This window comes from Toxorhynchites rutilus, chromosome 1 (assembly GCF_029784135.1).
Source record: "Toxorhynchites rutilus septentrionalis strain SRP chromosome 1, ASM2978413v1, whole genome shotgun sequence".
Lineage (NCBI taxonomy): Eukaryota > Metazoa > Arthropoda > Insecta > Diptera > Culicidae > Toxorhynchites > Toxorhynchites rutilus.
The window spans coordinates 115,618,685-115,646,066 of NC_073744.1; the positions used below are offsets into that span (position 1 = coordinate 115,618,685).

Here is a 27,382-nt window from a genome sequence, read left to right on the forward strand (position 1 = left end):
ATCAAAAACACTTCGTACAAATCCCGTTTTCTTGATTTTTAGTTTACCGTAGGTTACGATAGTTATGAATAATCCAATAACTCGATCAAATCGAATAAAACAAAACGTTTTGGAAAGGAGTTTCATTGAGTTCCATTTTCGTAGTAAGTGAAAGGGAATGCCGTAACTCTAAGTCTTTTATTCGCTGCATAAATCATCACCAACGTGTGCTATAAATGATCTACCGTTCGTGATTTGTTGATCTCATCGAATGATCGCAATTCGACATTTGTCTTCCAGAAGCACATTTCCGAAAGGAGTTTCGTGTAAGCGTGCCTAGAAACAGAAAAAAGAAAACCATTTATTTCCACTACTTAAATTAGCATCATTTTCGCACACAACTCACCTATAATTTTGACTACCAATGGCGTAAATGAATGGATTTATCACCGCCGACATCCACGCGAGCACTGAGGCAAACACGTGTAGATTGGCATACGATCCGTCGTCGTCGATCACATTGGCCAACATCAGTGGCAAGAAGCAAATCAGGAAGCAAAGGTATATAGTCAGCAAAGTCAGCGTCAGCCGACAGTCTTCCTTGTTGCGGAAAAATGACTCGATTCTGCCCGATGCGTTGGCACTATATGAAGGGAAGGTTTTTGATTTATAATATATCAAAAGATGTGAAAAAAGATCAATCAATCATACTTGTGGGCTTTTAACTTCGATCTCTGCTTGTGAACAGCGTAAAATATGCAAGAATATGAGATGGAAATAACTATACACGGAACAAGAACTCCGAACAGGAATATAAATTTCTTTGGTGAGGTGTCGTTCTTCTTGAGGATGGTACAGGAGAATGTTTCTTCGTCCAGACCTAGGCGGCCCCATATCTCAAACAATGGAAGCAGCTGGAAAGAATAAAACACATAATCTCTATGGCCGAGAAACGAGCAACAAACATCACAAATTACCATTATTCCAAACGAGAATGCCCATATCATGAACAGTTGGAAGAACAAACTGAGGGGTGTGTAAATCTTAGAGTATCGACTAGGATGCAGAATCAACGTGTATCGATTGATGGTAAGGCCGACCATGCTGAGCACTGATACTGCCACGTTCCCGTAGAAGAACACCGGAAAAACTTTGCACAAGTCTTCGCCCAGTGTCCATTGCTAGAAATGAATGAATGGTAAGGTTAGTTGGAGTTTCGGATTTGAGGAAATTCATCAAATTCACCTGATTAAGGAACCTGATTGCTGTTAACGGCATATTAACCGCACAGAAGAAGAGATCGGACACACTGAGTGAAAGCACAAATGCGGTTGTTGGGTGTTTCCGCAGTTTGTGATATTTGAGGAGTGCTGTGACTGTGAGTAAATTTCCTGCAAGAAAAATAAGAGCTTCAACTTTAATCGTTTCGAAACTGTACTATGCTCCTAATCAAATTTTTGAATTCAGTAGTTCAGTAGTTTTGTTATTAAATTCAATTAATTTATTAGCCGAGGTTTTTATTGATTTTGGTTTCTGGGTGAGTCAGTGGCGTCTCAGCATCATTAGCAGGGCTCTTCATAGTCATAGTCAACTGAGGATAGTCAGCTGACTATGGGGAAATTCTCCTTATTCAGTTGGAAATGACTTTTGGCTTCTTCGCGCAGTTTCTCCGCCAAAACGACTTCGCGCAGTTTCTCCGCCAAAACGACTAAACAGTCAGTCGGGCGTTTAGTCTAAACTGTCCCGCGTTACGCATTAAATGCATGTATTAAATGCATGAACCTCAAAAAACTCTTATTTGGCAGACTGTTCAAGAGAGCTTCCAATGCATCCAGAGATTAATACGTTGAGCTGGTTTCATTGCACCGACAGTGGATTTTTTGTTTAGAGAGTGTCAAATGGAAACGACAGCAACGAAACTAGAAAATGATTTTTGTAAAAGTCCCCTATTGATCCGCAGGGAACAACGTGAGTCAGACGAATAGTTCATTCTTGGTCCCCTAGCTCGGTCAGGGCCTAACGTGTTAAATAAGAACTAGCGCTTGGCGACCTTACGGAAGTTGGCCGGAACCTCAACCATGGCCGATGAAAAGATGTATGTTGGTGTGTTCTTTTACCTTTTCGTGGCATTGGTGGTCGGCTGTCTCTCCATTTTGGCCATTCGTCCATCAGTTTTCTATCGGTCACAGCTGAGGGATGTTGAGAAGGTTGGCGGTTTTCGCGACAATGTTTATCTCCAGCCGATCCATCCTCCAGTGATCTTTTGGCATAATGGGCAGATCCCAGGTTCGGTATAAAGACCACATCACCTTCGCTACTTCCGGTAAGCACTTCGTACTGTATATCTCCCAGTTCATCATATGACTCGAAAGAAGAACGGCTTGGACATTCCCTTCTCGTTTGTCAGAGAATGACCTTCTTCGAGAACTTGATGTGGGTGATATATTCGTCGCCATCGCTTATCTGGGGAACGTAAAGTATCCGGTCCCCTGCCATTCGTTGAATTCAAGCATCAAGTACGTCTTGTCTTTCATTATAAATACGAAAAAAAGTTTTTCACCAGTGAAAAAGAAGTTTTTCACTTCTTTCACCGGAAAGAAGTTCTTCACCAGTATCTTAAGCTATTCATTCTGGGATTGCCTGCTGCGCATTTCGTCTGACGCTTTCACATAAATATGTCCATTTTGGCCAGATTCTCCTTCACCATTTGACCGGTTGCTTCGATCTCCCAGCTTAAGGAGCGGCAGGAAGAGGATGTTGTATTTACCAGATTGGCTATATCTGGCGGACACAAAGTGCCTCAGGATGTCCAGCTCCTTCGCTGCGAGGTGGAGCTGGCAGTATGAAAAAAATCATCAAGTTGCTTGACAGTGCTGCTGCTGCTGCGAATCAACAACCTTGAATCATTTTTGTTGTAGGCTTAACATACGTTAAATTTTAGGAAAATTTGTTCCATTAAATCATCTTTTGTAGTTTTTTTTTCCATCGCCATCCAAAAGTAGTCCATTTTTTTTTCAATGTATACGTTAACGCTAAAATCGATGAAAAATGGATTGGAATTTTAAAGCATTCCATTCTATAATTGGAAGAAAATTGTAAAATTTGAATCGTGCTTGCCACACTTAAATGCTCTGACTGAGTGAGTGATTTTCAGACGTAAACAAAATTTAAACACCGCAAAATCACAACTGAGTGCAGATACTTATAAAGAAATAATACAGGTTTAATTGCAAGGACACATGTTGAGAGTTTCACGAATAAATGAGACTCTCTAAACTATGGTTTATGTACACATTATCGTATATACATAACGTTTTGTATTTTGTGTCCCGCGTTAGACCTCTGACCATCTGGTCACTTTAGTTTAGTCGCTTTCCCTCTCTACGACTCGACTATCTCATTTCATTCCACCCCGTCAAATTGTCTTCATTGCATTTTGAAGTGACTTTCCCCAGAACGAATTCGTTCCTCTCTAACTCTCTCTCTCATGTACCACGTATGCATGTATCGATGTTTGAGTTCAACGTGGTTTGACATACGCTACAGATGAGCTAGATTTTTTCGTATCGTACACGAAAATTGCTCACAGGTATAAAATAGCGCGCAGTGCGCAGTGTCTGCGTTTTCTTCCTCTTTTTATGGACGTAAAAATAAGATTGCGTACGCGGGTAACAATTTCGTTCCTAGGGGGTAGAAATGTGGATTGAAGTCAGTTTAAAGAAGAGACAAATTTGTATTCATTAGTCTTGTCAGTTAGAATAACCATTGACTGGACTAGTTCATCAGTCATCAGATCCTCACTTTCAAAGCTAATTTTCTAGTCAATGTAAATTATGTTGACGGCGAATGTCGAAGTAATGCTAGTCGAAGCGAAGCGACTGAGAGGATAGTCGATATTCATTTTTCATCTTCGAAGATTTCGGGCCCTGATCATTAGAATAATTCAGAAACAACAAAATTGGTTGATGTACCAGAGATAAGAGATGTTGATGAATTATTTAAGGGACAGAGACAAAGAGAATTTATGCATCGCAACGTGTTTGGCGGAAAATATGCACTCTTCGCGATAGCCGTCAAAGTGGACAGTTATGGTAAACTCCCGGCATTGCTTCCACGTCAACGGCCAAGCCGAATTTGCACGGCTCTAAAGCTCTGTATTGCGCTTGCTTTGAAAAAATAAACTTAAATTTACCAATTTTTCATGCGTTCATCTTAAAGTTACAAGTGATGAGACCACTTATGGGTCGTCAATCATAGTAACCCATGAGTTTTCAAACAAAATTTGACAGCTATCAGTTGAACTGCGGAAGTTATGACGAAAACAGTAAACCAACTGCCGTCCATGGTTTATGCGTACTGGGAACTCTATTCCGTTGCGAAATAAGTGGACATCGTCTAGAACGTTCAGTTTGCCGGTTCCGGTATCTATAATATCCTTACACTTCTAGAGAAGAATGTCTTTGGACCGGAAGATCTGAGTAACGGGACAGACAGTGAAAAAATAACTAGCGGAGATGGACATCATCATGCGGAAACGTAAGTTAGGACCGCACGTGCCTAAACAGCAAGCTGTGACCAAGAAACAAACGTTGAAAGTGATGGAGAATGAAACTTTTCCGGCGAAGCGGAACGTCGCGGTCGTCATGGACGTATGAGACGTATTTAACGCTAGATGGCAACGACGGCATTGAATCACGTCCCCCCTCAAGGAAGTAAGTTCCGACGTGAAGTACATCTCTCACACTAAGTTCCCAAAGAAGGTGCTCCAGCTTCGGGACTTAACGGGTTAACGGAAGATTTACAGCACAAATAGCCTGTCGGAAGTTGCCTTCTTCATCCAAAAATATCATCCGAACGAGGATGTGGTGTTTTTTGCCGGACCTGGTCTTGCAAAGAAGTCGCTGGAGGAGATGAACAGCTTGAAGATAGATGTTGTTTCGCAGTCCGCCAACCCTCCGAACCTCACTCAGCAGCGTATTCGTAAATTGTTAGAGAACATGATTCTACTTCGTTTGGACAAGTGGGTCGGAACGAACAATTTGCTGTCAAATACGCAGTTTGGCTTCCGCCGAGGTAAAGGGACGAATGATTGTCTCGCGCTGCTATCTTCTGAAATCCAAATCGCATTTGCTCGCAAACAACAAATGGCTTCCGTTTTTCTCGATATCAGAGGGGCATTCGATTCAGTTTCCATGGAAATTCTCTCAGAGAAGCTTCATAATCGTGGACTTTCACCAAATCTGAATAATTTCTTATACAATTTACTGTCAGAAAAGCACATGATTTTCTTTCATGGCATCTCGAAATCTTCTCGTTACAGTTTTATGGGCCTACCGCAAGGCTCCTGCCTAAGCCCCCTCTTGTATAGTTTTTACGTCAATGATATGGATGATTGTCTAACTAGAGACTGCACGCTGAGACAACTTGCAGACGATGGAGTTATTTCCATCACGAGTACTAATCCCGTTGTTCTGCAAAAGTCGTTGCAAGATACCCTGAACAATCTGTTCACGTGGGCCCTTAAGCTGGGTATCGAATTCTCTACGGAGAAAACTGAAATAATCGTTTTTTCTAGGAAGCACGAACCCACCCAATTCCAGCTTCACCTATCCGGCAAAACGATCTAACACTCTATGCTTTTCAAATACCTGGGTGTATATTTTGATTCTAAATGTACCTGGGGAAGACACATTGCGTATCTGAAACAGAAATGCCAGCAAAGAATCAATTTTCCCCAAACAATAACCGGAACATGGTGGGGTGCCCATCCAGGAGACCTCATTCAGTTGTATAAAACAACGATATTATCAGTGTTGGAATATGGCAGTTTTTGCTTCCGATCAGCTGCCAGGATTCATATTCTCAATCTGGAGAGAATACAATATCGCTGCTTGCGTATAGCCATGGGGTGTTTGCATTCGACACATACGATGAGTCTCGAAGTCTTAGCAGGAGTAACCCCGCTTTCTCTTCAGTTCACAGAGTTATCTTAGAGATTTCTCATCCGTTGCAAGATCATGAATTCATTGGTGATCGGTAACTTCGAAAATGTATTCCAACTCACTCCTCAGTCAAGCTTTATGACTTTATATCATGAGTACCTTACCCATGACGTGCACCCTCCACCAGGCATCTCCAACCAAATTTGTTTCCCATACTTTTGCAATTCCTCTGTCATTTTTTATCTATCCATGCGACAAAAAATCCATGGAATCCCAGGTCATCTACGCTTCGATTTTATTTCGGCGATATTTTCGGCAGAATATGGGGAAGTTAGATCTGATAAAATGTTCTTTACTGACGGTTCATTCATAAACGGGTCCACCGGCTTCGGCATCTTCAATGAAAATTCCAGTGCCTCTTTCAAACTCAAAGATCCTTGTTCCGTGTACGTCGCTGAACTGGTGCGATATACTACGCACTAGGGATCATTGAAACATTGCCCATCGACAATTTTTTTATTTTGTCAGACAGGCTGAGCTTAATAGAGGCAATCCGCTAAATGAAAGTTGATAAACGCTCATCTTATTTCCTAACAAGAATAAGACATCTATTGAGTGTTTTGGTCGAAAAATTATTCAATTGAGTTCCCTCTCATTGCTCATTCCCCGGAATCGAGAAAGCGGACGCGCTAGCTAAGGTGGGCGCTTCAGAAGGCACACTTTTTGAAAGGCAAATTTCTTATAATGAATTTTTCCACATTCCTCGTCAGCACACGCTCGTAAGTTGGCAGCGCATGTGGAGTGAAGATGAGTTCGGTCGTTGGTTACACACGATTATCCATAAGGTCTCGACGAGTGCATGGTTCAAGGGATTGAATGTAGGTCGTGATTTCATTCGCGTGATATCTCGGCTTATGTCCAATCACTACAACCTAAACGCGTATCTTAATCGCATTGGGCTCGCAGCAAGCAATCTATGTGATTGTGGCGATGGCTACCACGACATCGAACATATTGTCTGGTCGTGTATCCGGTTCCATGCTGCCCGCTCTCAGCTCTCCAGACCATTGAGGGCACAAGACAGACAATCGGATATCCCCGTCCGGGATATCTTAGGTAGCCGTGAATTTCTCCTTCATCTATACCTATTCCTCAGAAACGCCGATGTCAACGTTTAATGATGTTTCCTTAGTTGTATCCCTGTTTCATATCCCTCCTATCCGATCGATAAACTTTTACATAGTTGCGGCAATACATACACACACTCTTTACAGATACACGGGCCGAATCATTCTATCCTGGATTCCTCGAGTCGAGAAAGACGCACCACGCTAGATATGGAATACAGATCTGGGGGGCGTTGCTGATTCATGGTGAGCTGCATCACAATAGGAGGTATTCCGTGTCAGGCACACGTACAGAGCATTGAGGACTGCAACATCCCAATTATGAGAACACTTGTAATACTAACCGCTAATAGTAATATGTAACCGATTACTCGCGGTTGGCTCGAGGTTAGTATTACAAGTGTTCTCATAATTGGTATGTTGTAGTCTTCGATGCTCTGTACGTGTGCCCGACACGGGATACTTCCTAATGGGATGCAGCTGACCATTAATCTGCAACGCCCCCCTAGTCTGTACCCCATATCTAGCGTGGTGCGTCTTTCTCGACTCGAGGAATCCAGGATAGAATGGTCACTAGCCGGCGCAATCATCAGCTTGTGTAGAGTCGTCATGAGCGGTACAACCTTTGGCTCTTGTTGAATGATCAGTGGACTGCACAACCTTCGGCCCGTGCATCTGTAAAGAGTGTGTGTATCTATTGCCGCGACTAAGTATCTATGTATGCACTGTAATAAATTTAATATTTAAAATCGAATTAAAAAAAATCTAATTCTGTTCTGTAATTCTGAAAATCGTAACTCTGTATATACAGAACGTTATTTTCATCAAAAACATAGAATAAATTTTTCGACCTTTTATCTTTTCCATGATCGGTAGAGCGACCGCATTCTTTTTATAATGTCAAGAGAAGGTTGAACTTGAAATGCTTTAATTTTTAAAATATTCACTAATCTAGTCAAGAACGTCTGAATTTTCAGAATTCCGAAGACGGCGATATGATGCCGACAAGCAGAGCAATAAAGCATCGCAGTGTATGCACAGCTGTTGGAAACATAACTGTGTTGAAATTGAAAACTGGTGTCTTGCACACAATCAACCCTTCTGTCTTATTCTAAACATATATACAGACCGCGTTCATCCTGCGTTATCAAAACAATCACCACACATGATGATAAGGAAGCCTAATTCTCAACAGACTGCCTAACTCTTATGTTCTTATCTATTTGGTGTGGTTCGCAAATATGTTTATCTTTTTTTTCTATTAGAGAGATGGAACTGGAACTTTATGTACTTTTTTCGAGAGGAAATGTCGAAGTAATCATAGCATAGCATTATTACTGCCTCAGAGAGCATTTTGACGAGAAAGGTGTACTATTCAAATAATAATGATAGCAGTGCTTAGTGCATACCTCTATCGACAGCAATTACTGCTTACAGAATTTAAGTTTTTGATCGTTTTACGCTCGAATGGTTGGAAAATAATGGGAAATATTTGAAAGAATTTTGTTTTCAAACATTAAATTTGGTCGAAACAGTTGGTAATCTGTGAATGCTTTGGAGGCTATAGGAAACAATTATTGGGCGATTGTTGTACCTGCAGTGTGGAACCTCTGATTAATCATAGAATATTATTTCATCCAAATGACCACCTTTCTTTCAAATGTCAATAGAACAAAAACCAACAGATAACAAAATTATGAGGTTCTGGCTGTGGTTTCCCATGATATTGAGCATGTGGTTCACTTACGTACAGTATATGTACATAGAATTCGCTGATTGTTGATATTTACCGATGACCGTTTTCAACACCCGAACAGTAATATCCACAGAACGATACCAATATGATTGATTGATATGTTGTCTCATATGAAAAACGGTGAAATCAGTTGCATATTTGAAAAAAAACAGTGGCCTTATTCATCCCCGATTTGAATTTTTGCGGGGAAGAATGACTTTCGGGTCCCGTGTGTATTAAAACGGAAATAAAAACCGATATTTACTGAGATTTACCGATCACCCAATATTGAGTATCAATCAGCGATTACGATCAATGATTTTTTTTCCAGTCAGTGTATCTGTAAAACGTTTACAGATTATCACCGTTCTCTGTTTTGCCCATCATTTTATTTTCGACGAACACGGAAATGACCATCTCAGTGCTCAGAGCTTGTCCAGGTCTCTTCCTATTGCGCCATAAAAAAGATTGTAATGCTAAACGAGACATTTTAAAATATTACGCTGTTCACACACCTATTAACAGTCCCTAACAATTAAACTTGTTAATCATCAATGTAGTGAAAATGACTCAACAAAATTATGACTCAGCGGTGATTGTGGGGCATTTCGCTACCACAGCATTCATTCACAAGAGCGACACATTTACAGGTGTTCGCGCGGTGAGTGGCCGACTGCAAGCAAGTATGATGAATCAATTGGAGTTATTTCCAGGTGCTTTCGCTGCGATTTGAATCATCGATATGCTTATGGTAACATTCGTTACATGATGAGCAGAGTTGAACACGAGTTATCACAGGTAAGAGACAAATCCATCGATGTATCTCGTTGAGATATTATTAATTGTATTTAGACGATTGATAAATGCGTGGTTTACATAATTTCCTAAATATTTCTATTTTGTTGTTGCTTTACGTTGTTTTTTGTTGAACGTGGTACGATGTACATGTGTCCTCTTTGATATATTTAGCCAACGCTAGCGAATTGAGGTTTTATGGGAAGAATAATGGCATATCTTGCCAGCTTTCTGACCGACAGAACCTTCAAGGTAGCAGCAGAGGGTTGGATCTCAAGTGAGAAAATAGCAAAACATGATGTTCACCAATGTGCGATTCTATCGGTCACACTGTTCCTGGTAGCGATGAAATCGACTTTCGATTTCATCCCTGATGAAGCAGAGGATACACAACTCCAATGAAAGCAACACTGGTAACAATTCAAATCAATTACCCAGCATAATTCAGATTTGACTGGACTTTTTTTAAAGGCCCAAATTGAATCGATGATGAAAAAGACGTTCGCATTTTGTCATAACTTCGGCTTCAGCCATACGAAATACAGCGACAGTTTAGAAGACAAACTAGTAGAACAGGATATGCGTGAAAATTCAAAATTGCCATGTGCTCATATGTGTGCGATAGAGAGTAAAGTTCCGTTCCCAGCAACTGCCATTAACCGCTGGAATGGAAATAGCCTTCAACGAAAGTACATAGCAAAAGTGCGCGTGATTCCAAACCCGATTGCAGTGAGGGGTTAGTAGTTAGAATTAAAATCCGGGATATGTTCCATTGGTCAGATTACAGACCTTCCCTGCAAAACCCCCTTTTAACGATGTATCAACACTAATTTGTTTATATTTGCGACTTGCACCCTAGTTTGAAGCGAAATGTAACGAAAATAAATGCCCTCTCGCATCCAGTGGTCAGCACGCAGCATCCCAATCGGGTCCGCGTCGAATTCGGTACGAAAAGGAAATGGTGAAAAGTGAACTGCACTCGCGGAGCGGTATTGTGATAAGTGGTTTTTCATTCGCGCACACTGAACTTCTATCGTGTTCAAGTGGCGGAATAATACACATTGAATGGTTTTCCGTGCATCACAGAGCTGAAAACTGCATCACTCAGTGTGAACAGTGTCTCGCTTTGTTGTGTGTTATGCTTTCTGCAGCGGCGAACGCAAGTCCGTATTTTATTCCACATTTTCCAGCGTAATCTAAGACGGGATTCCATCAGTGCTTGACTGCATATGATTCATGTGTGGCCCTTCTGGCTTCTCTATTTCACGGAGTAGCAACGTTGTGTATTACGCCAGCCTATCGCGTCATACCCACCGGAGTGTTTGATTCCAAAAAAAATGGTATTCGTTCGAAGTTGGGTCGAGGGTTTTTGTAATTCACATCTAATCGAACACTATGTATAGTTTATATCACGATCTCGATGTAAAACGCGTGTAACGTCTCACAGCTGTTCTCCAAATTTCACTCTGTTTGATCGTAGCGGATTTGGGTTTTTGTTTGTCCACTGACTGAAACTGAAGCTATGCATAGGCATAGTTTAAAAATACTCTCAATTAATTATTTATTTATTTTTTATTGGCACTTAACCTGACGGTCAATGGCGTTCCATGGCGTGTAAATGTACGAGAAATGGGTACACTTCAAACTCCAGGCGAAACAGTGAATCATCTTTGTTTCAATCATATCGTGCCCAGATAGAGAGCAAAATTCTTGTAAATGCCCAACAAAGGAAATCCGATATCACACACCACTATGAGCAATCGATTTAAAATGTCAACGACAGCTATTCAATTTGTATCGGAAGTAGCGGCCAATTGCGATATATTGCAAAAAAGTAGACGATCAGTCAGTTTCAATACTGTGTTATGCGTAGCAAACATTTTCACGATTTAACTTGAAAAAGCAGTGATATATAACTTTGTGAGATTATATGCAGAATGTCTATAACTTGTGAGATTATGAAAGATGAACAAGATTTATTTATTTTTATGTAAACTTCAGATGAGTATTTACTAAACAAAGTGTTTCAATGTGTTGTTTTCATATAAACAATATATGCTAGAATTCATATAATGTCTTTCGAAACAAGCTCCAAAATCCAGGTTAGGTGTTCGCATGTATCATCAAAATAATTAGTTTGGCGTCTTCCGTTTGGCGAAACGATTCAAATTCATTTTTTTTAAAGCCGTTCAGAAAACATAAAATTTTCAATTAAATATTTAGTCCCATTACCGCTTCTGCTACCATAGCCCACCAAATTTGTAAGCAATTGAATTTAATCAACAATTTAATCAACAAATTCACAAAACATCATTCTAGCTTTAAGGTGAAGGTGGAAGCTAGCCAAAATTGGCTGCTACAATGGCGATCATTTCTTTCATCTCCCTCCCTCACCCGAAAACCAAAAATTTTGCGAAACAGTGTGAAGAAAATGATCGTTTTCGCACACTTCCCATCAAGTAATATCAATCAAACTCTAATGGATTACTCACAATATATTAAATTTTCATCTGCTGTCGCACTGTATAGTGAAAAACGTCGGAAAACTCGAGCTAGGGCTCTGAAAGTTGAAAAGTTGAAAGTTGAGTCATTTTTTCAATTTCCGGCAATGGTGTTTTTTGTATTGGTGAAAGCATCGTTATTTTTTCGACACTGACAATCAATAGAATAAAATTGTGTTGATATCAATACAATTATTATTTTTACGTTTAACCCTCTACAGCCCAAGCCCACCTTTAGACGGGCTTAGCGGATTCTCTTTTCAAATTATTCAGACATTATTTTTAATGGTCACCCCTACTAGAACATCTTTAGAATATTGTCATCTATCACACATACACATTGTTTTTATGATGGCAGTTTATGCTAGGAGTATTTTATGTTGAAAGTCGGTAATTAGAGATAAAAGTGGGATGGTTTTTTTTGACTTGAAACTTGAGCGGTAGAGGGTTAATGGGTCTATAATGTAAGTTTTAGCAACTTTAACACTGGGTAAGAAAATTGTATTGCAGAGCTCGGAACACTGCCACGGCTGCCTATGCTTTCAAAAACAGTAAACGGAAAAGAATTACATTCAATCAAAATGCCTCGGCCAACGAAGGGAAGGGTTAAGGCTCTCCAACGTGAATATGTGAAAACAATACGATCAACGAAGGAAAATATTAAGGAATTATCAACATCGAGTTACTATGCGGAAGAACTTGTTAATACCAAAAGTGCCCAAATTCGCATGTGTTATAAACTTGCTCATGTTACGCTCGCGTATAATCAGAATTTTACTTCATATGCAAATACACCTTCTATATATATTTATATTTGCAATTGTTCATCGGAACACATCGTTCATACATTTTACTTTGGTATTAAATTGTTATGTTTTTCAAATGTATTCAAAGCCTCGTGTCAATGAAGCGCCACACAGTCTGATAAGTGAATTACGTGTGCTTTGCTCTTCTCTCACAAACACTACCAAATTTTTACAAGTGACACGTATTTTCCTGGGGTTATAGTGTTTGTGAGAGAAGAGCAAATCACACAGTTTGTTTTGATTCTTGTACGTAAATAGATCAATTTACTTATCAGGCTGTGTGGCGCTTCATTGAGCGTTAAACCTAATATGCCGGGAAATTTCCTCCGTCTTGCATTGTGGGAAACACATTTCGATGAGAACAAAAGTACCCCCGACTTACATGTGTTTGCAATGTAGATTTTCCCAGACTCCTTGGTTTTGAAGTCCGTGTTGGGGAAACTTTAAATCGGGCCAATCAAAACGTGGCAGTTGAGGTGTTTAGATAAAACTTCACATTCAATTGTTTATCTCATGAAAAATAAAAAATTTTCAATTGTGATAGATGCGTAGAAATATTTCCTATCAATTGCTGCAAACAACTTTCCGATCTATTAAGAAATGTTCGTGCTATAAGCATTCGAAATCTTTCAGTTTATCCTTCATGTTCTGTGTTTAGGTTTTCATTTTACCTCCTATATATTCCGGTTAGACGTAGCATCAAGTCAAAAAAATAAGGGATTGTTGGGGGTCTATAAGAAGTTCCTATTAAAGAAATCAGACGTAGTCTCACAACATCGGATAAGGTGGTGAAGAATTGATTGAAGGATCCACGGAAATATGCAACTGTCGCGATGTTTTGCGTTTTTAACCATCGAGCCGACGACATGGCACTTTATTCATACCCCGTACTCTGCGGTAAATCGTTATTTGTATCTGCTCACACAAGAATCGGTCCCGTTACGATGCAACAATCGCCTAACTTTGATGGCTTTGACCGAAACTTTATCGTCGCTGCATCAGTGTATGGCTCTATGTGTGTGCTATTGTGAACGCCTGTTCCGTGCTGGTTGATTTGCTTGTGGCTGCACGAAACGCATGTAATCGTGAGAAGTAAACAACTAGCTAGAATTGTATTGTTCAGGTTACATTGCTTCATTCTCGCTCGCTTCGAGCGAACAAAATAGATTGTTTCTTTTTGTCAGTGGTCGTAAAATCAAAGTTTCGTGCGTACCTCGATGCAATGTCACCACCACTGCTTAAGGCAACTATAAAAACATGTATATATAGCATGATGTTTGTTGCTGAAGACATCTGCGGTAAATGGCAGAAAATTCAAATTTAGCATTCGAAATTTGTTTCTCCAAGTCGAGTATTCTAGCCTAACAGTTCGACTGAAAAGTTCATAAGGTTGACGTCTAGATGGCGCCTCTTGCAAAAATCTACATGACTATCACAAAGCACCATCTTTCGATGGATTCGTGTCAAAATTTGGTTCGTGAGTTACAGCATTGAGAGTGAAGCAACTTTTGTATTGTAAAAAAATGGAAAAAGCACAAATCAATAAAAACCATGGAAAAATTGCATGAATTGGGCTTCGAATTGCTTCCGCATCCACCGTATTCTCCATATCTGGCCCCCACTTTTCTGAGGAAAAACCGGAAGAGTACTATAAACATGGCATCGAAAAGTTGCAAGATCGCTATAATCGCTGTAGCGTCCTCGAATGCAATTATGTTGAATAATAAAATTGAATTTTACAAAAAAAAATACTGTGTTACCTTATAAACTTTTCAGACGAACTGTTACAATAGAAATCATAAAATCACCAAAAACTGAATTATTTATTCGGTTTTCACTGTCACTCCACTTCCACTTCACCACGAAATTGATGGTTTTTTTGTATTTTGATACAAATTTTTAATTCTTTACTCCCACAATCTTGGAACATTGGGATTAGAAAATCGCTGACGATCTTTTCTTATGCAGCAATTCCATTAAAGAAGGATGGACTGAAAAAAATATGTGCACCGTTTTTGCACAAACCATCTATATTCATTCGATAGTGAAATCTTCTAGATCCGTGTTTTTGGCGTTAGTGTACCATCCTAAATTAGAATAACCCGAATCGTTCCTTTTCGTTGTTGTTTTTGGTTTTCGGATTTTTCAATAACTAATGAATATGAATACTTCAGCAAAATCGGAGCCGGAAAATGGTCTTTTCCCATGGAAGTACTGTGTATATCATACAAATACGATATAATCCAATTTGTTGAAGGTTCCCGGATGTTCATAAAGTATGTCATTTAATCCTACTTATAGTATGTAAAGATGCTCAAAAAAGAGCGTATCGCGTACATTGAAGTACAACAATGATAGCATCTGGAAACAGTTCCTCTTAGTCCTTTAATTAATGATGAAGCTCTTGTATTTTCCCCAGGATAACATCTTCCAATTAAGGGTAGCATCATAAGTCGCGTAAAATGCAACAAAATGAATAAAATTCGTTCAGATTTCCAAACCAAGTCGATGCGCGTAGCTGGAACTGTGTCAAAATTATTGCATTTGGAAGCGATTGGATGACGTCTGACAGATAGGTATCATTCAGAACGTGTAGTAAGAGCGTGATTAGCATAATTCACAGTAGCAATGCTTCCATTGGTGGATGGAAGAAGCCTTTGACTGACCTTCATGCACTATCAAGAGAAGTCAGTACGCTGAAGAAATAAGCAGCGAGAACGCCGCGATCGTGCCATCCTCCAAGGATACGTTCCTCTGTACCTTCTCATCCTCTTCTTAGGCATTACGCGCTAGATTGCAAACGTCCACCCACAAAACTCTCCTTTTAACAGTCTGGTCATGTGATATCTTTTGGAACACCACTTTTCCACAAATCGATTTGGGTGCATTTCAATTTCATCATTTCATATACGACAAGAATGGTGGGTATAGGAACGTGATAAAAAATGACAAAAATAATCTGAATATAAACAAGCTTGTAGACCACTGCCATGCTTCATCGGCCAACGTCGTAAAAATAGAATTGAAATCTTCTCATAGATGTCAGCGACATGAGGCAAAACATTGATTTGATTATTTTAGTTATATTTCGCTGCTCATAAAATTTTCAAATTAATGCATTATTAGGACAAATATGGGTGTTCTAAAATTACTTCTCAATATCAAAAACATCATCATGGGAACATATTTCCCTGGAGGAAGCCATGCAACCTCGTACGGGTCTATATGAAATTAATACGTTCAGCAAACATAAAATTAAAGAGCACTACTTACGCGTACAATAATAAACAAAACGCAATGGGAAGCACAGAAACACAAATAACTGGAAGCGATCAGTAAGACACGATCAGACGAAAAGATACGTTTCAACCGGAGGCAACAACTATCAACTATCACATGTTACTCGAAACGCGCAGTCAATGTTTTGTTTTCATTCTCGGCGTTTTACGGCTTTTTAATGGAATGGTTAGGAAGTATCAGTCAAAGGATAAAAAAAGTAATGATGACGGAAACAAATTGTCGTTCAGAAAACTGTAGTGCTGGATCGAACTGGGCCCAAAAAATTGAAATGATTTTCAGGGTTCTTGAAATGCATTTAAAAAAATTCATTGGCGCAAATCGCAATCGCACTATGAATCATCGAGAAAAATATCGATGATTCAATTTGTATCAATTGATTTGTAGTTTCTGGAAAAAAAGTTATTTATTCAAACCCCAAAAACTTCTTCGGTAAAAAGCTCTCAACCCTTAGTAATCACTGTTGAATCTATGAGACCATCATCATAACTCCTTTCAGAGTGCCAAAATTCCAAAATATAGGGTTCCGGTTCGGTTCGGTGGCGTAAACAATTAAATATAATAGAGTAAAACACGGTCAGCCGCAACGTTTTATTAGATGACCATAACTGAGAGGATCCATTAAAAGTAGAGAAAACAATGAAAATATCACCTCATTTCACTATATCGAGAGATATTGGCATCTTACTATCTGAGCAACTGAAATTGCAGTCGGTGCTTAAAATGTACAACAAATCAAAATTATCAGTTTTACATTAATGATACCCCATCCGGAGAACAATTTGAGGTACTGCGAGGACTTCTTGCTATTGGAACGGGATATATAGAGGAGAAACTCGAGCAGTATCACCGTCATGATTCGACAATAGCTATTTCTACGTCATGCATGTAATCCACCTTATGAAAATAATCAGCAAACACAACACGGACAGATGCAAATCATGCTTTTCTTTACCTAACTGGAATGCTCGCTCACTGAAGAGTAAATACATCGAGCTCAAAAATTTATTTGTAACGAACAGCATCAACGTAGCTATTTTTACCGAGACGCATTTTAAACCGAATATTAACGTTCGGACTCCAAATTATCGTCTACTGAGGATCTTTCGAGTTCTGGCGAAGGAGGTGTTACTTTAGTCATCAGAAATAGCATCAGGTATCGATTTCTGCCGTGTCCAAGACTCAACATAATGGAATCATCTATCGTCATCACGGTCTACTATCCCAAACAGACATCATCCAGAGACGGTTCTTGGACAGTCACTACAATATCCTGAAGATATCGAAGCAACATACCTCTCCATTCAAATTGCAGTTATCGAGGCTCGCCAAAACCACACCCCAGAAACGCTTCAGGTGAGCGATTATGTTCAAATTGATTCTGTTACTAAACAAATTGACTGGGCTTCGGAACCATTATCGTATTGGAATTCCAGAGAGGAAACGACAGTAGCAGTTCTGCTGAAAATTCAAAGCTGAAACCATTTATAAATGAAAATCATTCGCTATAAATGTTTGTTTGCGCATTGAGAGCGAATCGTCTGATTTGAGCTGTTCCGTATAATAGGGACGTCGGTGATGGCGACTTGTCGGTTGCTCTTGTCGTAAACTATTATATCTGAATGGTTGCGGCATACGTCTTCAACATCTTGACAACGCCGTTAAATCTGTGTTCATAGGGAAACGAACGACAATGCTGCCAATGACTTTAACTTCAATCTTGTATCAACATTAGGTTCGAATTCCAATTCCATGTCAATTGAATTAATTTTTATTCTAACGCTTTGGCACAAATGAAAACTATCTTTAATTTCGGCTTTTGGAAAAGTCAATCTTGCAGCATTCATACAAACCTTCTCGAAATCTAGAAGTATTATTTCATGAGTCATGTTCGGAATCGACCTTTTTAAAATATTAAACATATCCAAGCATGTTTTATCATTTTTCTCCGTCAGCAGTACATACACACATGGGGAATACGAATTTCCTTCTTTGGCATGAACAGTATAGAGTTGGTAAAACATAGTTGCTACTCTGCCAAACATGTCTCCGACGAATTGTATGGCTTGACTAAATTGGTCCAATAAATCTCGATCGCCTTATATTAAAAATCGATGTGAACCGTCTAATCCCGAGTCATATAATCCCTGTATTTCTAAAAATTGCCAAATCCATCATGGATGAATTCGCAAAGTTGGTTTCGAAGCTGCTCAGTGGTTTCGAAGAGTTCTAGCAAGGGACGATTGCTTTGGCAGATAAGCAATTGCATACTTGCTAACCTTTGACAATAACATAGCGGGCGATGGCTCTCTTATCTCTCCACGCTAGTAATATTTTGTTTATACCGATTACCGTTACCTATTATTCATGAAAACTTTGTATACATTCGTGGAAAAATCCTCCGGACATTAAAAATCGTTTAGAAAAAAATATAAACTATTACATCGTTGAATAAAGTATTTAGTATGATTCCTTGCTGTGGTGGTTGAGAGCAGACAAACGACCGCAAAGGGTTAAATTCATATGCCTAATCTTAGTTTTTATATCATTGATTGGCATAGTTATTATGAACTCGGCGATATTGATGGATACCATCGATAGTCAAAACTATTTATACTGAAAATGCAATGCTTCATTCAGGTATAATGGATGTTCACACAGTTACCAGTGCCTGCTTGTTCACATTGCGCTACGTAAGTAGCTTCACTATAACCATTGCAATAACATAATAAGGTAACAATTGAAAAATAAGAGAACTCTCTTTGCTTGAAAAATTGTCATAAAGTTTCTTTGAAGCCATATGCTTAGGATACGGACAGGTGTGATTTTATTTAGATTTATATTATATTTTGTTTGCTTTCGTCCTGTTAAGTAGCCTCTGTTTCTACAGCTTTGACGCCGATGCAGGAACGTGTGGCTTCTTCAGTTGTTGTTCCAAATCTCCGAAATCCAAACAGTGTTATTCATTTATTGTAAAGCATCGGATGATGACACACACTTTTGCATATTTTCGCCTTAGATCGAATATGAGAGAAAGAGAAAGTAGTACTTCTGGATAAATATGGATGCCAAAATAGCTCACATACAGACTGATTTAAAAGCTCTTTGAATTAAATTCGGCGAGATGGGAAAAATTTTTATCGACATCGAGCCATAACTTTTATAAGAACGTTATTTAATAAAATATATAAATTTTGTATTAAACCCAAAAAATCTGTAATCTGTAACTACAGATTCTTGGCTTCAAAAAGTCTAAAAAATCGAAAAACCTGTATTAATACAGATGAGTCTGTAGATATGGTTAGCACGGTCATGGATTCAGTCATATGTCGTTTGGAAAAGTTTGCTTTAGCTTTTTGAGGACAGTAGTGACAGTGGCATCATGGCTCTTGTGGCACTTTGACGATTTCCACGGCATCTTCATGTATCTATTCCATTTCTTGTTTGAAAATGTAGTTATTCAAAACCACCGTAGATGAGTACTTGATTGAATGTATTTATATATATAAAAAATTGAATTGAAAGAAAAATAATTATTTTTACTATCTTCTTCTGTAGGAGCATTGTACTACTGCGACCATTAGTTTGATCTATTGTAGTGCACTCCAGTTTGCTATGTTTGCAGTGTCAGTTCATTCCATCACTCAGGGAATAAGTGATAGTCGCACCAGGACTTTGCATATCCCCCCACGAAGGTATGACTTCCTTTGTGAAGTTCCTTACCTGTTTTGGTTAATCAGACCAAATCTCGTTAGGCATAAGAATGCCCTTTCCAAGAATTCGCAGTCTTCGCTGAAATAGTGTACTGCATTGACACAGTAAATGTTCCGAAGTCTCAGCTTCGAAATTGCAGAAACGACAGTTATCTGCCAGTTTTCCGATTTTTTAAGGTGATACCTGTCCGGTCAATAGACTGGTTAATGTACTCAAATCTGCCTTATTCAAGCTGAGTAGGTTGCGTGTTATTGTGTTACAAGGTGTAATGAATAATTTGGATTGTCTTGGTGTTGATAGAGCCCTCCAGTTGGCTTCAATCATTGATATTTCCCAGGTTTTGAGCTCCGATTTCATGCATGATGTAGATAAACATATTTTATTATCAGTAGATATTTTTACTATACTGCTCATGATTTCATAGGAGACGTAATCAACAACACCATTAGTGTTGGGAAAACGCATTTTTGTTGTTTTTTGGCCTACAAGCATAACCATGCGAATTTCCGATGAAATGATCTGTCCAGTTAAAGGATATTATCGGCAAAAAGAGGGCCTAGGTGATTTTGCGGATTATCACATTTTTTTCCATTTGGAAAACGCTTGCGTCCATTTATGCGGACAATCAATCGTTTCAATGAACATTTGTCCGCATAGCTAGACGTAATCACCAGGCTGCTCTGTTTGTAGCGTTAGTATTTACAATTCCGATAATAGTCAAAACGTCTCTGTCGATAGTTTCAGTTGTTATCGGATAAAATCAAAAAGGTTTGGAGGAAATTTAGTGAAATGTCTGGAAAAGGCGTTTGTTGCGAGTCTATGATAGTACTTTTTTTCTGAAGAATACTCTGGGATATGATAAAAACAGCAGGTTCGTGTTTTTTCAATTAATTGAATTTGTAAAGCCAATCTGCAATGTTGCTAATTTTAGCAACATGATTTACCGATATCACAATCAGTCGCATAAAGATAGTGGAGTGACTTACTCCAACGGTATGAGTAAATGCTGAGTGATTTTTCGGAAACGTTTTTTCAAAATTGCTCAAATGTTTTCGAACAAAAAATGTTTGTTTGCATGTTGAGCAAACGTATTACATTGTGTAGAATGCGAAACAGCGAAAAAGTCGATTTTGTTCATTTTTTTGTTTACGTCTCCTATACAAAAATGGGCAGTATAGTTAGACCCTTCAAACTTCTGTTCATAAACAAAACAACTTTGACAACTTTCGACGCCTTCTGATTGATGGAATTTAAATATTGGTTATTGTTGCGAATGTGAGGCTGATTAAAACGTGCGGTAAATATACCCATGAGGTTTTTTCCGCGTGCGCTTTATTCCATGTCCGCAATTTTCCACGTGCGTATGTTTCCAGTACGCTTGTGTGACATTGTGCGCACAAAAAAAAAGGTTTGCCTGTATATGGAAGAAAAGTTGTTTTCCAAATGCCGGGTTTTTTTCGATGAAAAATACTCTACACTTTGAAATTACAGATGAATTTATGAAACTGTCACTAATGAAATCGAACTAAGGAACACATCACTCAGGATAGAACTTTTTTCAGACCGCCACAATCTAAAAAATATTGGATTAGCGTAAAAGTTTGTAGCGTTTTTCGTGAACTTTTGATATGAACGAATACGAATATTGATGAAACAATGTTTTCGAACAAGATCTCTGAAGTCTGACTGAATGTCAATTCAAATAATTTCTGCGAAGTGTTGAACATTTTTGGTTTTTTTTTATCATTATTTTAGTATAATTCAAATCGTCATACGTGAGATTGAATTACGTAATCTACCTTTATTCCAATGAAAGAATGTGATAGTAATATGAAATGGGTATATTAAAGTTTTTCAGCCAAAGGCTCACGTAGTGTTTACCGGGTCATAAAAAACGTATTACTTTTTTCCGGTTATAGGATGGCAAAAGCCTGGATTGTGCTCAAGCATTCAATTTGCTAGCATGAAGACTGGCAATTCGCTTCCGTTTGGTGTATTTCTATGAAACATTTTTCTATCAGTTTTTTCTATTTTGGCTTTTCAAAGAAATTAGAAGTGAATTGGAAAATAACTTATAGAATAGCAATTGAACTGTTTTTGGGTTATTCGCATCAACGGGAAAACTGCATAAACATTTTTATACTCATTTAACAACTCATAATAACTTCGAATCATCGCTTATTCGGCACCGATTGGGCCATTCACAAAAATTAACCGACAATTGATTTGATCGATCACTTACAACACTTAATTCATCCAACAAATTTAGACACTCATGAAAAATCATTCGTATACTTAAGTACTTTTTCCGCATGCTATGAGCAACATCATTTATTATCCTGGACAACTTCCGATACACTGCTTTCACTATGATTTGATTTAATGTTAACCAGACAGACATATTATTTACAGCATGTGTCGTGAACAACAAGAGCTGTTACGGCTTGTGTACAAACATTGCAATATGGTTCATCTCAGTGAATAAGTTTGCAACCTTAGTAAGCTCGGGCATTTGTGACTAAGAAATGGATACTCCGCTCTGTACACTTCTTAGTCATTAACCACTGTGGATGTGTCATTTCACGTGCTTGATCACAAACCGTTCCAACGGTTTTAGATTAATCTTCGATGGGAGAATTTCCGGCCACAAGTTCTTCACTTGAAAAGCTATTTATTCTTCTTCACCTCCGAAATGTCAACACTAGCTTCGAACGCCTTATCAGTGAATTGATTACAGTTCAACTCTGTACACTTCAACTTTCCTTAGGCACACGTTTTACAATTTGATGATTACCTATAATTCCGAATACGAACACCAATCCGGCGCTGATTGTCGCAAATATTGATATCCCGTACGTGTACATCACCATGTTTGCAATTATTTTTTTCTTTGGCTCAGCTCATTAGGAGAGAGGTTTGAAAAGGACGTTTAAATCCTCTATGGCACTTTTGTTTCCTCCAGCTCGACCGTATGGCAGCAATCACCACAATACAACACACTCTATTCCAAAACAACACTCGCGGCGGTCGTATGTCTTCTTCACATGATAGCCGATCGCAGAGAACTGAGCTGCGCGCGTTCGTCACAAATATCCTCAATCACACAAAAGCAGCGAATCCACACGCGCGTTTCCCCCCTCGCCGTGATCCGACACGCCGCCCCATGTGTACATTACAAACACGTAAATGGTATTATAGTGAGCGTTCTCGATGGCATTAGCAACCAGCCATCCAACCAACTAGCTGTCTGTGACTAACCATTGCTGTGGCTGCTGCTGCTTCTGCTGCTTCTGCTGTTGCCGCCGCCGCTGGAGGAACTGAGATGTGTGCGAACGAATTTTCGTCCACCGCTGCACAGACCAGTGAGTGAGTACTATTCGTCACCCAGATCAAAAGGGACGTTTCATTCAGTAGAATCAGAACGCGCGCGCAAGTTAAAAGGCCACACTCGCTCTGCCATGTGCAGAGCGAAACACACAGTACAGTAGAAGGTCAGCTTTGCAACGCCCCTCATTTGCTCGGATATTGTTTCAATTTGTGGCCGTGTTACAGAAATTAAGACAATTTCGGGCCATCATTAGTTTTCCACGTTTCTTTGGACACTTTTGCACAGACTTTATTTTTACATTGCTACACATTTTTCGTCGTCAGCTGGGGGCAGGCAAGCTGGTTATTAGATACATCCTTTCCTCGACACAGGTAAAGAAATACTGAGGACACCTTGGGTAGGAAACATGAAAATTGCACATACGAACAGATTTCAAGGATGAACCGTGCAGCTGCCTTCCGTTCATATAGCTTTAGAATCCAGTAGACAAACATTGAGGCTTTTTATTGTATGTGGCTACGGTGGCTTTTGAAGGTGTGTCGAAGGTATTAATTTATGGAATTTGTTTCATTCTCTACCTACAGTTTATAAAGGGTGTGTCACATCAAATTGCATCACGGAAAAAACGCTGTAGAAATTCGCCCAGTAGACCGATCCTTTTGAAAATTTTAGACAGTAAAATAAAAACTATTAAACAACTTTTGGCATTTTCTTTTTATTCATACTTCGAGCCCAAGCCCGTATGCTCGCACCTTCCTCTTTACCCCGTCCATAAGGTTCTGTACAACGTCAGGTTGTAGTTTTTTTTTAACAGAAATCCATTTTCTCTTGAAGTCCGCCTCCGATTTGACAACTTTTGGGTTCTTCCGGAGGGCCTGCTTCATAATCGCCCAATATTTCTCTATTGGGCGAAGCTCCGGCGCGTTGGGCGGGTTCATTTCCTTTGGCACGAAGGTGACCCCGTTGGCTTCGTACCACTCCAACACGTCCTTTGAATAGTGGCACGAAGCGAGATCCGGCCATAAGATGGTCGGGCCCTCGTGCTGCTTCAATAGTGGTAGTAAGTGATTCTGTAGGCACTCCTTAAGGTAAACCTGCCCGTTTACCGTGCCGGTCATCACGAAGGGGGCGCTCCGCTTTCCGCAAGAGCAGATCGCTTGCCACACCATGTACTTTTTGGCAAACTTGGATAGTTTCTGCTTGCGAATCTCCTCCGGAACGCTGAATTTGTCCTCTGCGGAGAAGAACAACAGGCCCGGCAGCTGACGAAAGTCCGCTTTGACGTAGGATTCGTCGTCCATTACCAGGCAATGCGGCTTCGTCAGCATTTCGGTGTACAGCTTCCGGGTTCGCGTCTTCCCCACCATGTTTTGCCTTTCGTCGCGGTTAGGAGCCTTCTGAACCTTGTATGTACGCAGGCCCTCCCGCTGCTTGGTTCGCTGGACGAATGAACTTGACAAATTCAGCTTATTGGCGACATCCCGGACCGAACTTCTCGGATCACGTCTAAACTGCGTAACTACGCGCTTGTGATCTTTTTCAGTGACGGAGCATCCATTTTTGCCGTTCTTCACCTTCCGGTCGATGGTTAGGTTTTCGAAGTATCGTTTTAGTACTCTGCTGACCGTAGATTCCCAGCATCTTACCGATGTCCCGATGTGACAACTCCGGATTCTCGAAATGAGTGCACAGGATTAATTCACGACGCTCTTTTTCGTTCGACGACATTTTTCCAAATTTACGAAAAATTGACAGTGAAGCATGGCCAACGTGATCTATACACTCTTATCTGATTATAAGCGAAAACTGAAGATATAATTCCTAAAAATTAAATTTCTACAGCGTTTTTTCCGTGATGCAATTTGATGTGACACACCCTTTATATTTAATTATATGTCTCTTTACTTCTTTCTCGCTAATAGCAGTCAAAACAATACAGGTATCTGTTCCAAAAATCTTATATACAGCGGATAGATAAAAAGAATGAGACTATCAAAACTGTGGCAATGTTCAAATAGTCATAGCTTTCCAAAGACTATACTTACTAGAAGACAACTGATTTCAATATTGTCTAGTTGGAAATATTGAAATATTGTCTAGTTGGATGAACTTGTTTCTGACTACAGGGAGACTAGCGGACACCAGAGATTTTCGGATGGTATGTTGGAAGTCATGTCTATTTCCTTTGTTTTTATTGTTTCCTCATTGATCCCAGAAACTAAAACTTAATGCTGTAGAACCTCGATTATAGTCGGGCAAGCTAATCGCAAATAACGAAAATCGGGGATTACTCAATAAAGGGCTAAAAATGAGGTGCAAACACGAATAAAAGACGTTTCAGCATGACAACTATGTTTCATCAATGCAGGCATTTTTAAACTATCCATCTATAAGGGCGTGTATACCAATGCACTGTGGTCCAGGAGGTGCATATAAGTGGAAATTAGCATTTAGAGCCCGACAGTTATTCTCTAGACAAAAACTGTCTTAGACAAAGTTGTTACAAATTATAGAGCGCTCATTTCAATGTTATTCGAAATAGGGTGACCAAAATTGTCGATGAAATAAAAAAATATAACTTTCTCATCTTTATAGATAGAAATAAACATAGTTCGACAATGTTGAAGTCCCAGTTATTTTGAACATCTTTGTAGAACAAAGTTTTTTTCTATCTCTCGAAATAATCGATATAGCGCCTTTTTTCTAAGTTACGTTAGGGTCACCATGAAAAAAAATGTTTTTTTGTCATCTAAATTTTATATTTCAAATTCTACATACAAACTGTCTTCGAAAGACTTTTAGAGCTTACTAATACAAACATTTTGCGATTCATAACTTGTCAATATTTCAACTTCATTCAAAGTTATTGATATTTCTTCTCTAAAAATACACTCTCTTCAATTGTTTGTCATTCTTTCTGGGGCGAGCATAAACGAAGTTAATTGACGGCATTTGAAAGAGCATATTCCACTCTACATGATGTGTGATTTTCATATTTATGTTATTTTTCCTGTTCGAATAAATCAAAATTGAAATCATGAGTTTTTGGGTAAAAACCCATCAATAACTTTGAGTAGGATTAAGACGTTGACAAGTTCTGCATCGCAAAATGTTGGTATTGATGAGCTCTAAAAGTTGTACGAAGACAGTTTTGATTTTCAATATAAAAGTTAAAGCAAAAAAAAAAGCGCAAACCGCAAAAAGATAGAAAAAAGCTGTTCTACAAAGTTGTTTCAAATAACTGGGGCTACAACATTGTCGAACTATGTTTATCTCTATCTATAAAGATAAGAAAGTTAGGTTTTCTATTTCATCGACAATTTTGGTCACCCTATTTTTGATAACATAAAAATGAGCGCTCTATCATTTGTAGCAACTTTGTCGAAGACAGTTTGTGTCTAAAGAATAAATATCCCCCACGATATTTATTCGACTTTTAGAGTTTATCAATACCAACATTTTTCGATGCAGAATTTGTCAATATCTTCATCCAAGAACTCATGATTTCAATTTTAATTTACGCAAAAAATATAAAAATAACATAGTTTTGCAAATCACATATTATATAGAGTGAAATTCCTTCTTTCAAATTCCGTGAACAAACATTTATTTGTGTTTGCCCCAGAAAGAATGACAAACAAATGAATAGAGCAAGTTTTTTAGGAAGAAATGTCAATAACTTTGAGTGAAGTTGATATATTGACAATGTAGAATGTAGTTTGTATGTAGAATTTGAAATATAAAAGTTAGAGCAAAAAACAGTTTTTTATGGTGACCCTAACATAACTTAGAAAAAAGGCGCTATATCGATTATTTCGAGAGATAGAGAAAAACTTTGTTCTACAAAAATGTCTCAAATAACTGGGACTACAATATTGTCCAACTATGTTTATCTCTTTCTATAAAGATAAGAAAGTTATATATTTTATTTAATCTGCAATTTTTTTGGTCACCCTATTTCTGATAACATAAAAATGAGCGCTTTATCTTTGTCTAAGACAGTTTTCGTCTCGAGAATAACTATCGAGCTCTAAATTCTAATTTCCACTTAAATGCATCTTCTGAACCATTGGGCAATGGCCAAATAATGTAAAAGCCACGACCAAAGGAAGGAGTATGAGCCTACCACTCACTAACAAATTCCGGGATGGCCGACAT

At 38.9% G+C, this 27,382-nt stretch overlaps 1 protein-coding gene across 2 annotated transcripts; it reads right to left on the minus strand.

Annotated features, from left to right (window-relative positions):
• Window positions 1-158: 158 nt before the first annotated feature.
• LOC129770807 (protein trapped in endoderm-1) lies at window positions 159-23,490 on the minus strand. Of its 2 annotated transcripts, none has more exons than XM_055773903.1 (6): window positions 22,691-23,490; window positions 1,225-1,370; window positions 957-1,160; window positions 691-893; window positions 386-622; window positions 159-315 (listed from the first exon to the last, which is right to left on the minus strand). In XM_055773903.1, exons 1-6 carry the CDS (start codon window positions 22,764-22,766, stop codon window positions 210-212), a joined length of 972 nt encoding a protein of 323 aa, XP_055629878.1. In that variant the 5' UTR covers window positions 22,767-23,490; the 3' UTR covers window positions 159-209. The 2 variants fall into 2 exon arrangements, with proteins under 2 accessions (XP_055629878.1, XP_055629885.1); XM_055773910.1 differs by lacking the exon at window positions 22,691-23,490 and adding an exon at window positions 2,097-2,856.
• Window positions 23,491-27,382: the final 3,892 nt, after the last annotated feature.

Excerpts from the sequence above, each read along its gene's own strand:
- LOC129770807 (XM_055773903.1), bottom strand. The coding sequence starts at position 22,766 with ATGGTGATGTACACGTACGGGATATCAATATTTGCGACAATCAGCGCC. Across the intron at positions 1,371-22,690 it reads GTTCGTATTCGGAATTATAG|GAAATTTACTCACAGTCACA; the intron begins GTAATCATCAAA and ends TTTTTCTTGCAG. Across the intron at positions 623-690 it reads TCGAAGTTAAAAGCCCACAA|TGCCAACGCATCGGGCAGAA; the intron begins GTATGATTGATT and ends CCCTTCATATAG.